The sequence below is a fragment of the Microcaecilia unicolor genome, chromosome 2 (genome assembly GCF_901765095.1).
Source record: "Microcaecilia unicolor chromosome 2, aMicUni1.1, whole genome shotgun sequence".
Lineage (NCBI taxonomy): Eukaryota > Metazoa > Chordata > Amphibia > Gymnophiona > Siphonopidae > Microcaecilia > Microcaecilia unicolor.
In genome coordinates this window covers 115,403,975-115,416,050 of record NC_044032.1, presented here as the reverse complement: position 1 = coordinate 115,416,050, position 12,076 = coordinate 115,403,975, and the positions used below count along the sequence as shown (strand labels likewise).

Sequence of the window (12,076 nt, the reverse complement as noted above, 5' to 3'; positions counted from 1 at the left end):
TTTTTTTGATCACCAAACAATGCGTTCCTAGCATTTGACATTCAATGATCATATTTCTCCATTTCACAGTATTGCCATCTAATCACATTATAGTAAATATATCTGTAATATCATGTTTGCCAATCCCGTTATATTCTGTATCGTTTTTATGTCTAGCCAACCTACAATTGCTATTCCACTATGGTTTGATGCTTATTGTGTTTTAATCCTATAGTTTGATGCGAATTTTGAGTTTAAATTGTATTGCCATCTGTTAGCACTACAGAAAATATATCTACAATACCGTGTTTGCCAATCCGTCTTTTTCTCTGTCTACTGAGTTTTGATGTCTAGCCAGCCTATTATTGTCACCAGTATAACCATTTCTAATATCTTGTAATCATATTCATAATTACATTTATCCTTCATTTATTTTCCAATAATGTATATTTTATAGTTCTACTAGATTATTTTATGTCTTGCATATGATTTTATAGTTCAATTATTTATTGCGTATGTTTTTACATGTACTTTATAATTCAAATATTTGTCATATATGTCTTATACATGTTCTTGATGTTTATACAGACTCCTGAGAAAGGCACTTGCAGTGCCAAAACAACCTTGTAGAGTCTCTAATCAATAAATTATACCTCCAACTTCGAACGTCTCCGGTTTGTTCACTGAAGAACCTGGTTCTGTTCCCATTCATCTTTTGCTCCTGAGATTATCCGTGGGACATTGTTGTTCTTTATCCACTCCAGTGGATTTGTTTTCCTCTGCAAATCTATGTCATGCATGTTCACTGTGCATATCCTGAAAATCCAACCAGCTTAGTGTGCCCTGAGGACTGGGTTGAGAGGCACTTGTAGAGGGACTACCGAGATCTGCTGAATTGAGAAGTCTGACTGGAGGGTTGTGAAGATAAATTGTGAATGGTGGAGGAGATATCTTTGACTTGAGACACTCTTGTCTTTCATCCTATCACCAAAGACGTTGTCTCCCAAACAAGGGGCATCCGTGAGACAGTCGGGTAGGTCTTTGAAAAGCCAGATTCTATGGGTCAATCAATTCTTCAAGCTATAGTAGCAACTGAAACTGTACAAGATGCTGCATCATTGGCATCAGACTCCGAATTCTATATATAGCACTAAGAATTGTGTGCACAAATTTAGGTGCACCCAATTTGCATGCACAATTTAATTAAATGAGCCAATCAGCACTGATAATTGGGCCCTATCAATTAATGCTGCTAAATGGAATTAATTTGAATTTATGCATGCAAAGTTAGGCGCCGGAATCCGTACAGATTCAAAAAGGGGGTACAGCCATGGAAGGATTGTGGGTGGATCGGGGCATTCCTTCAATTTAAATGTGTTTTTATAAAATAAGACAGATCCAAGCCTAATTTAGGTGCGAAGATTTATACCATGGTTCAGTTGGTGTAGATCCTCACAACAAAAGATAGTTGTGGATCCTGGCATAAGCGCTATTCTATAAACGGCACCTAACTTTGAATGCCGTTTACAGAATAGCACTTAGCGTTTTTTTCAGCGCCAATTTTTCAGTGCTATTTATAGAATTTAGTCCCATATGCATTGCAAAGAAGGCATGCACACTCTTGCAGACTGTGTAAAACCGCATGGCCACGGGGCCACGTGATAGAGTCACCACAGCCTGGGCCCCGCCCTGCTCAATCTCTGCTCTTTCACAGTCTGGACGTTTTTCTCTTTTACCCCTCAGAGCTCAGTGGCTCGGAATTTCAAAAGGTCCTTTGTAATCCACCAACCCATGGGACGGCCTATATTGTAATCCACAGCCAGGGTAATCTCGCTTAGCCTCTTAGCGTTTACAGTCTGGAGAGTTATCCCTCTTAGCTGTCCCATGACTTGGGACTACAGCTCCTAGGCGGATGTGGTCCCTCAGTGTTTCCTGGATTCCACCACCCCTCAGCCTCAAACTCCCTCTGAAACAATCCCTCCCTTTCCCTTCCCCCCCTTGAAAGGGGAGGGGAGTTGTGGGGCTCTCCCATCTCCCCCTTCTCTCTCACTTCCTCAGTTTTCCTGATGAGGGAGAAAGTCCTGTGGCAAACCCCCAATTCAAACAGTTCACTTTTATCACAGCACAAACTCTAAAAATCTCTCTTCCGCTTCAATCTTCTCTTCCCCTACCCACCTACTAACAGGCCAGGGGAATGTAAGGGTCCCACCCTTTCACTGTCAGCACCAACTCCTGACAACCACCCAAACAACCCAGGTTGAAACATTCATTCCTCAATCCCTCCTCTGAAGCAGCCTTTTCCCTTCCTACATTAAGCCAGAGAACAAGGCTGCCATCTGCCCTCTTAATTCTCTACCTTTAGCGAGAGCAGAGATATCCATGGGCTCCTCTTCCAGGCTCTCCTCTCTCTCTCGACTACCCCCTGATTGCCAATGCATGGGTTCTTCTCCACTCCTCCCTCCCAGCTGCTCTTCATTCCCCTGATTGAACTTGCTCAGAGTCTCCTCCTTCCCCTTAGTCTTCTGGGACTGGTACTGTGAACCACTCTTACCTGCTCTACCCTGTGTCTCCCCCAAGGGCTGCCGGGAATTGCAGTCCCTGGCTCTACTTTGTGTCTCCCTAAGGGGCTGCTGGGAATTGTAGTCTTTGGCTTTCCCTATTGCATCTGGGGATGGTGACCAGCTGCTTTCCCTAGCATGCTGGATCCTTGGGGACCGGAATCTACGGCGCCCACCCCTGCGGGAGGACTCCGGCCACCCCAAAGGAGCCCTTCTCTCTCTTTCCCTAGCAATTACCCCCTCCACGTCCTCGTACTCTTCACAACTGAGATGTAATTTGGCAACATGCTCTTGTGGGACTTTAGAGGGTATGGGAGGAGGTTCCATGATCTATTGGAAAAGAGAATAATAATAGATAGAATTTGAAGTTGATGTGCCAAAACATTCATAGCATGCATTCAAGAAGCTGAATGAGCCTTCAAAATTGGGTAGCGTCAGAGTTTATTGAGGATCCCAACATAGGCAGTGTTTCGGCAAATGGCTGTGTCAGAGGTCATGAATATAATGAATAGGCTTTTAGTCCTTATTTCTTCAATGATCAACCACAGAACAGATGCAATTACAGTAATCCTATGATGGTATACTGCATTGAGTCAAAGGTATTAACACATCGTGCCAAATAACATAGTCTTGAAAACGTGCTTTGCCGATTAAAACTAAAAAAGTGATTCAGGACTTACCAAACCAACATTTAGTCAATGAAACGAATGCTCAACTGCTAAAAAAAAAAAAAAAAATCTTTCATAGCAAACATGTTCAGGAGTTTTTGATCTCTTCCCATTGGGGTTAATGCATGAGTCTTGTATAGTTTGGACTTTTTAAGAGTGGCTTCTTTTACCACACACTGGTGGGGTAACTGAGAATGGACAAGGTCTGGAGCAGTGAGCTTTGTATTTTAACTTGAAACATCTGGACACTGGTTGTTTGGAAATTGGGGTCTGCCAATTATTGAGAACTTGATGGACTGGAGGAGCAACGACTTCTGTTAGTGCGATGAGAATCTATACAATGAACTGGAAGTCACCTTTGATACTCAAAGCAGGCAAATGTTCAATAGCCAACACTTTGGAAATCTTTAAAATAAATTTTGTGTATGAGTGGTTTTTGGCATATTGTTTTCACATGAGGCCATGAGGCACTATCACTGTGTGTTCTTGGTTTGAAGATGATTCTCCTTCTTTTTCTCCCACACACAGGAACAAGCCAGGCTACGGGTTAAGTAAGCATCATCTTTGAATCCTGGAAATTTTGGTCATCCTGGTTTGGAGAGCTCCAGGATCTGTAAAAGACTACAGAAGGTAGCTGCAGTACATTACAAGTGGAGTCCCGAATATCACACAGTGGTTGATCTAATAATTGCAATATAGGTTCCTGTGTTACACTTGATCCCTGAAGGAACACTAAGCTATCCTGGATGAATTTTTGAAGCAGCTGCAAGAGCCTATTGTGGGGGACACCTTGACATGCAGTGGGAACAATTGCTCTCAGTCCTGTAGGCTGAGGAGATAGCAGTGGCATTTTTCTGCTGGGGGCTTTGGCCTTGCTCCACTTAGCAGTAGGACATGAGAGAGAGACCGCTTCTCAGAAGAATGGGGTTGTTTGACAGTCTTTTCACATTTCCTTCACCTTTAAGCTTGAATTTTTCTAAAGGCTTTACTCCTTCCCTGCATTCTGCCTGGAGATTTTGCAGTCTTAAAGGAATGTCTGCACTTATTTTGCTGTTTTGGTTATTTCCTGTGAGGGATTCAGATTTCCCTCATGGTCTTTCTGAGTGGAAGTATAGTGGTGTGCTGTCTCTGAAGACATGACCCCAGGGACAGTATGGTCTGAAGTGTGTGGGCAGGAATTCTGAGGCAGCATCGGGGAGTATGTCACGGTTTTGTCGGTTTCACATAGATGCATGCTCTCTACTGCTGCCACTTCTCAGAAGTATGGGCATGGAGCAGCAGTCCATTTGACACACACCATGAGTTCCAAAGCTTCCATCCAGGGCAACCAAGAGGGGGGGCAGGAGGGGCAAGATTCCCCAGGGCCCAACCTCCAAGGGTTGCCCACCCGGTGCTGGTATGGCTGATTGTCTCCTGCTCCTGTGTGCCATAGTGCTGGGTATTACCACGTTAACTCTTCTCTGCTGGCCACAATCCAACAATACACAGCTCTTCTATCTCCTTAAAAAGATAGAAAGAAAAAAAGAAGACCTGCCAACAAAATACTGGTCAAATCAACATTATATCCGGTAATGACAGGAATTCCTCCTCTGGATCTGCCTATGGGTCTTACAGCCCTCAACCTAACTCCTTTTCTGGCCCAGCATCAGTACCAATGGAGGATGCTGACAACATCAAAAAACTTCCTCCTTACCAGACCGAAACTGGATGCCAGTGGTGGATGGAAGCAGGGCTGCCAGACAAAGCCGGGCCCAGGGCAAACACCCCCAGGTCCCCCTACATGCCCCCACACCCCCACCTCACATGGGACCCCCCTCGCACACACGCACAAGCCCCTCACTCCCCGGGCCTGCTTACTTGCTTAATACTTGTCTCCTTTTCCTGTGTGCCGGGACCATATTAACAGTGCTCTGCTGGACAGGTCCTTCTTCGTGCCTCATTCTGCCTCCTGTGTGAAGTATTTCCTGTTTCCACAAACACAGGAGGGGATGCAGCAGGAAGCCGGTAGCCGGGGTGCTGCAGAATGGTCTGGGTACTGTCCATTAGGTCAGAAAAACGTGCCCACAGAGTACCAGATGTACCAGGAGGACACTCTCAGCCTCTGAAAAGTACCTCCTCCTCCTGGCTGTCATATTGGTGCTCTCTGTAACAAATGCCCACTAGTAGCTGCATGAATATGTGGGACCGGAAATACGTTGTCAAGGTTCTGCAGGTCAGGCCGTGCCATGAATTCTTGAGAGCATATAGCAGTCATAACTGGCACTCAAGTGGCCCTTACATGTGGAACCTATACATGCAACTTACCAAAATGAGCTACTTACACATGCAAATGCAAGTGGAATTTACATGTGAAAGAGCTGTGGTAGTCCAAGATGCATGTGTGTCTACATTTTTAACATGACATGCACATATTCACTCACTCTCGATGCTGGAGTATTGTACATGTGGAAGTGGTCCTATTTTGAATCATTTCCACATGTATCTTCAGTGGGACTTTGGCTTTTCACTTGTGTATTCCCGGGAACAGAAATATATCAGTTTTAAATCACACCTACACATGCAGCCCTCCTCTTCTAAAATATTTCCACCAGACTCCACATGGACATTTCCACGTGGATCTCAGCACATAAATGAGGTATCTGAAATGTGCCCTCACAAATTTATATAGCACAGTCAGGTGTACACAGCATTCTACAGACACATAAAAAAGATTGTTTCTGGGGGAGGGGGATAGAGGGGAAAATAGGCTAATTGTACTAGCAGTCTGAAGGAACCATAGCACTGCTGATGAGGTATTTTTTTTTAAGGGTTGGAGGGAGACACTAAAGAGATGGGGGAGAGGCAGTGAGAGCAGAACAGATATAAGGTGGAGGAAAAAATATATCACCAATTGGAATGTACAGCAACGTGGAAGTTCCTATTGCATTAATGTTCATGTTGACTGTTGCACTTGGTCCACACTGAGATACTCAGGATTATTTTCTAAAGAGAAGGGCGCCCATTTTTTGATACAAATCGCAAGATGGGCATCCTTCTCACAGGGTCGCCCAAATTGGCATAATCGAAAGCCGATTTTGGCCGTCCTCAACTGCTTTCTGTTGCAGGGATGACCAAAGTTCACGGGGGCGTGTCGGAGGTATAGCAAAGGCGTGCCTAACACATGGGCGTCCTCGACCTATAATGGAAAAAGAAGGGCGTCCCTGACGAACACTTGGACGACTTTACCTGGTCCTTTTTTTCTTACAACCAAGACACAAAAATGTGCCCTAAATGGCCAGATGACCACCAGAGGGAGTCGGGGATGACCTCCCCTTACTCCCCCAGTGGTCACTAAACCCCTCCCACCCTCAAAAAAAAATGTTTAAAATATTTTTTCCAGCCACAAATATCATACCCACTCCATGACAGCAGTATGCAGGTCCCTTGAGCAGTTTTGGTGGGTGCAGTGCACTTCAGGCAGGCGGACCCAGGCCCACCCCCCCACAACCCCACATACCTGGGCTGGCTGGGGTCCCCAAGCTCCGCCACAGAAGCCTTCCTGTAGCGATACTTGGCACCGAGCTGCCTGCCCTGCTTTCCCACCCCGGCGCGCATGCTCAGTTTTAGTGAAACCGAGCATGCGCGCAAGAGGGGGAAGCAGGGCAGGCAGCGCAGTGGCCCCCTTTACCCCTTAGGGCTATGGTAGTGGTGTACAGTTGTGGAGAGTGGGTTTTTGGGGGGGTTAGCACACTAGGTAAGGGAGCTATGCACCTGGGAGCAATTTCTGAAGTCCACTGCAGTGCCCCCTAGGGTGCCCGGTTGGTGTCCTGGCATGTCAGGGGGCCCAGTGCAGTACAAATGCTGGCTCCTCCCACGACCAAAGTGCTTGCATTTGGTTGTTTCTGAGATGGGCATCCTCAGTTTCCATTATCGCCGAAAATCAGGGACGACCATCTCTAAGGTCGACCTAAATTTTGTGATTTGGGCATCCCTGACCGTATTATCGAAACGAAAGATGGCTGCCCATCTTGTTTCGATAATACGGGTTTCCCCGTCCCTTCGCCGGGACGTCCTGCGAGGACGTCCTCAGGAAAACTTGGACGCCCCTTTCGATTATGCCCCTCACTGTATGTTAACTTTGCTGACGAAACTCAATAAAAATTAAAGAGACAAAAAAAATTGTCTCTGCTCACTAGAGCTTTCAGTTTAGTTGATACATGGACACCAAGGACAGATTGGGACTGAGGACAGATGGACATTAAAAAATGAAACATACATCAAGCCTGCAGTGCAGTCATGATGTTAAGCTAGCAGAGCCTCTCTTATTTTCACTCAGCAACAGATGGCTAAGTAATAGTGGAATTAGTAATGGAATCTGTAGTAGAATCTATAGCAGAAACATTGCATGAATTTCTGTATTAAGCAAGGAAATAGAAATCAAACAAAATAAAACATGGAAAAGAAAATAAGATGATACCTTTTTTATTGGACATAACTTAATACATTTCTTGATTAGCTTTCGAAGGTTGCCCTTCTTCCTCAGATCGGAAATAAGCAAATGTGCTAGCTGACTGTCAGCTAGCACATTTGCTTATTTCTGATCTGAGGAAGAAGGGCAACCTTCGAAAGCTAATCAAGAAATGTATTAAGTTATGTCCAATAAAAAAGGTATCATCTTATTTTCTTTTCCATGTTTTATTTTGTTTGATTTCTATTGATAACCTTAAGAGTGGACTAACACGGCTACCACACTCCTGTATTAAGCAAGGAAATATGGCTAGTATCTTTTTCTTGTATAGTCATATATGAAGTTGAATAATTTACATGTGTTACACAAGGCTTGATATCCCAGGATAAAGCTTATTTAAGGTTGGTGTATCAATTTGGGGAAATGTATTTAATATAAATTGCAAACAATTCACAATGTCAGTGAACACAGTTTACAATTTTTTAAATCTATTTCCCCAATGCTCCTCCTTTTTTAAAGACCTGGTAAGACATACCTGCAGCATTCACAATCCTTTTAGCTATGATTTTTCTGTGTGGTGTTTCAACCTCCCATGTCCCATCAGATCTGGGTACAAGATTAGTCACTTGTGCTGGAAAACATAACTCAGCACCATATTTCCTGGCTCCAGCTGCAAGGGCCATCGTGAGAGAGTAAGGGTCTATGTGACCATCTCCAGGATTATAAAGTCCAACTAAAACCTAAAGGGATCAAACAAGGTAATTTCATATTCACTTGTGTTTTCAACTCAGGTTTGTAGCAACCTCCCTCCCCCCAAAATACATCTATGTCTCAGCCCACACAGCATACCAGAGGTATAGCCAGACCTCGATTTTAGGAGGGCCTGAGCCCAAAGTGGGGAGGCACATTTTGCCCTGCTTTCCCGCTGATCTCCACCCCACCCCCACATACCTGGGCTGGCGGGGGTCCCCAAGCTCCGCCAGCAGAAGCACCGAGCTGCCTGCCCTGCTTTCCCACCCCGGCGCGCATGCTCTGTTTTAGTGAAATTGAGCATGCGCGAAGCTCGGGCGTGCTCAATTTCATTAAAACCGAGCTTGCGCGCAAGAGGGGGAAGCAGGGCAGGCAGCGCAGTGGTGAATGTCGCCGCAGGAAAGCTTCTGCTAGTGAAGCTTGGAGACCCCTGCTAGCCAAACCAGCAGACTTTGGGGGGGGCCTGAACCCAAACTGGGGGGCCTAGGCCTCCAAGGCCTTCCATGTCTATGCTACTGCAGCATACGCAAAGAACATGTCTTCTGATAAGTAAAAAGTCTCTTCTGAAACCTATGCTTGATGCTGCGCTTATAGCAGGAAGGAGCTTTTCCTCTCCTAGTATCCAGCATGTTACCTCTACAATGCACTTGAACCCTAGCAGTCCATGAGACCAGAGACAAAGGCAAGTTTCCTGTGCTGAGGACTGAACCACTTGATGAGCCCTGATATATCAGTGTTATATTGCTATAATTCTACATACATGCATGCAATTGAATCCTGTGTTAAACAAAAGTAACTTAATGGTATAAATGGAATTTTATTTCCATATTTAAATTTCATTTTTACTGTAATATGTTAGGGTGATCCTGACTTTCATTGTGCTACAAATTCCTGAAAATGAGCTTTTGCAAGTATTACCGCTGCTTTTATTCTTCTAGCTCCTCAGCTTAGTTCTACTTCTCCGTAATGCTATTGCAAATGAGTTTCTTTTTAGGTTTACTTATCCAAAATCTGTTCTTCAACTAAACAGAGATAAACTGCAATGATGACAGTGTTTAGAGCAACTGATGTCAAAACCTCTCAGGAATTTCCAAGTAGAGAGAATTAACCTTGTTGGGAGGTGCAATAAATTATATATTGCAGCTGATCTAACAAAGGATGCCCAAAATATGTTAGAAACTAAGATAATAAGTATATCTTTCCAGGGGGTAAGTTATCATGGCACAAATGTTCTCTTTTCATGTCAAAGAAGTATACTAATTTAAAGATAGGAGCCGAAAACAATTTTCTACTAAAGAATGCCTAGTTTTGACATTTCTTAGCTTTTTCTAAACTCATCTGTCTGATTAATTACCCAACGTTTCTATCTGCTTATCAGTTATACTGCTTCTTTTCCAAACACTAGATGAAATACATCAAAAAGAGACAAAAAATGATCATTATCTAGTGGCCAAACAAAGTGAGGAAAGAAATTATCAAGATCATCAGTTATAACTTCTACAGAAAATGACATGACAGAATAATCAATTCTCCAGAGTGGACAACCCCAAAATTGGCTGTTCCACTTTTCTTCTGTTTTGGACACAGACTTTGAAGATAACAAGTGATTACCAATGCAGTACTGTAAAAATGTAAACCCGTCTTAGGGGGAAAAACACACAAAACAGAAGATAATCAGAGAACGCACATGCTTTGTTCAGTGCAGCTTTTCCAAACAAAAATATCCACATAGTTCTGGTTATCCAAAATTATATGCCTATCTCTAAGTCCTGCCCTCTGCCCTGCTCCTGGTGCCACTTCGATGCTGAGCCAAAAAAAGTATGCAGATTGCTGAACAATGCATATAGTTCACTAGTTCAGTGGCTGAGCAATAAACGTTACTGTATCTGAAGAAAAGGCTTTTGTTATTGTCCCCACAGAATCTTCCAAGAGCTAACCCAATTTCACAAAACAACGGTTTTTTACCTTGCTCATGTTCAGTAACGGAAACAACTCCTGCACCTTCTCAGGTTCAATAAGATACTGTGGTGTTGCATGCCAACAAGTACGTGTCATTTGATATCTGAATTCATCCACTCTGGTCGGGGTAGAAGCAATTCTAATACTGCCTGGCTGATGGAACCCAACAGCCTTAAAAGACAAAAAACAAAAAAATAAGCAATTCAGTACTCAGGACCTGATTTACTTTTTACCGATCATTAAGATTTACTATATCGTTTTTCCCCTCCATTGAGTCAGGCCCTTAGGAGCCCTTTTACTAAGCCGCATAGGCGCCTATGTGCGCCCAATGGGCATCAATTCAGAGTCACCGCCTGGCTACTGCGTGGCCTATGTGGTAATTTCATTTTTTACGTGCATCCGCTACGCGCGCCAGAAAATATATTTTATTTTCTGAGGCGCAGTGAAAATCGGGCGGTAGCTTCAAGACGCACGTATGCGATTACCGCACAGTTAACACGTGAGACCTTACCACTAAGTCAATGGCTAGAGGTAAGGTCTCAGACCCACAATGGACATGTGCCAATTTTTATTTAGCCGCATGTCCATTTTCGGCAAAAAATGTTTAAAAAGGCCTTTTTTACAGGTGCGCTGAAAAATGGATCTGTGCACATCCATAACACGCACCTACACTACCGCAGCCCATTTTTCAGCGCACCTTAGTAAAAGGACCCCTTAGGGACCCAGAAAGAAGGCCTTGGCTAACAGATTTTGGGAAGGGTGAGGCAATGCATTGAAATGTGATGCTAAAAACACAGCCCAATATTCAAAACACTTTAAATTGCACTGGGTAGGTCAGAATGGGATATTCACCAGCATTTGACCAGACAATGGCAAGACAGTATGAGGAGTTACCTGTATGTGGGCACCAGGAATATTCAATGCCTGCAGAGCTAATCAGGCAAGTAGGACCACTTAGATAGAGGTCCTATCTTCACCAGGCTAGTTATGCTAGTAAGGCACTGAATATTGGCCATGTCTGCATAATTTCTGGGTATAACCGCTGACCTAAATATTCAGTACCCAGATAATGGTCCAGTACTAAACATCTGGGTCTCAGAGAGGTGTTTCTCACCTTTTCCCAGCAGCGGGAGGCAGGGAGCTGCAAAACAGGTATGCCCATCCAAAAAAAGTGCTTTTGTGGTTGCCAAAAAAAAAAAGGGTAAATCTACTGCTATCATACACACAGCTTCTAATCCAGGTACAGGCACAGTCAGCAGGCAGGCAGCAGACACGAGAGTAATCCAGGTACAGGCTAAGTCAGCAATGAAGAACAAAGTAGAGGAGAACAGTGGCGTAGCCAAAAGGCAATTTTTGGGTGGGCCAACAGGTTGGATGGGTGGGCACTAGAGTTGCCAACTTTCTGAAAGAGAAAAACCCACCACCTGATGCACCCGTGCTCTGCCTCACCCCATGCTCCACCCCTACTTTGCTCCCAATAAATTCAATGAGGGTAGCAGTGCAGGCCACACTGAAGCTAGAGGGAAGTCCAAAAGACTGCACTCTTCAGTCCCCATTGAGCCATGGTCCCCCAACACATTTATGCTTCTCCTGTATCAGGGGTTGTCAATTCTTTTGTGACCACAACCCCATAATAGTGGCCAAATAAAATTATGTGACCCCACCCCCCTCCCCTGGAGGTGCATAACGATGTACCATAGAGAGCCCACTCAAGT

At 44.3% G+C, this 12,076-nt stretch overlaps 1 protein-coding gene across 1 annotated transcript in view; it reads right to left on the bottom strand.

Annotated features, from left to right (window-relative positions):
* The window catches only part of DMGDH (dimethylglycine dehydrogenase), a 162,224-nt gene that overhangs the window by 120,811 nt on the left and 29,337 nt on the right, over window positions 1-12,076 (bottom strand). The window contains exons 4-5 of the mRNA XM_030193235.1: window positions 10,368-10,532; window positions 8,188-8,392 (exon numbers count right to left, since the gene is read on the bottom strand). Coding sequence (XP_030049095.1) covers window positions 8,188-8,392; window positions 10,368-10,532 — 370 coding nt within the window. The remainder of the gene's footprint in view (window positions 1-8,187; window positions 8,393-10,367; window positions 10,533-12,076) is intronic.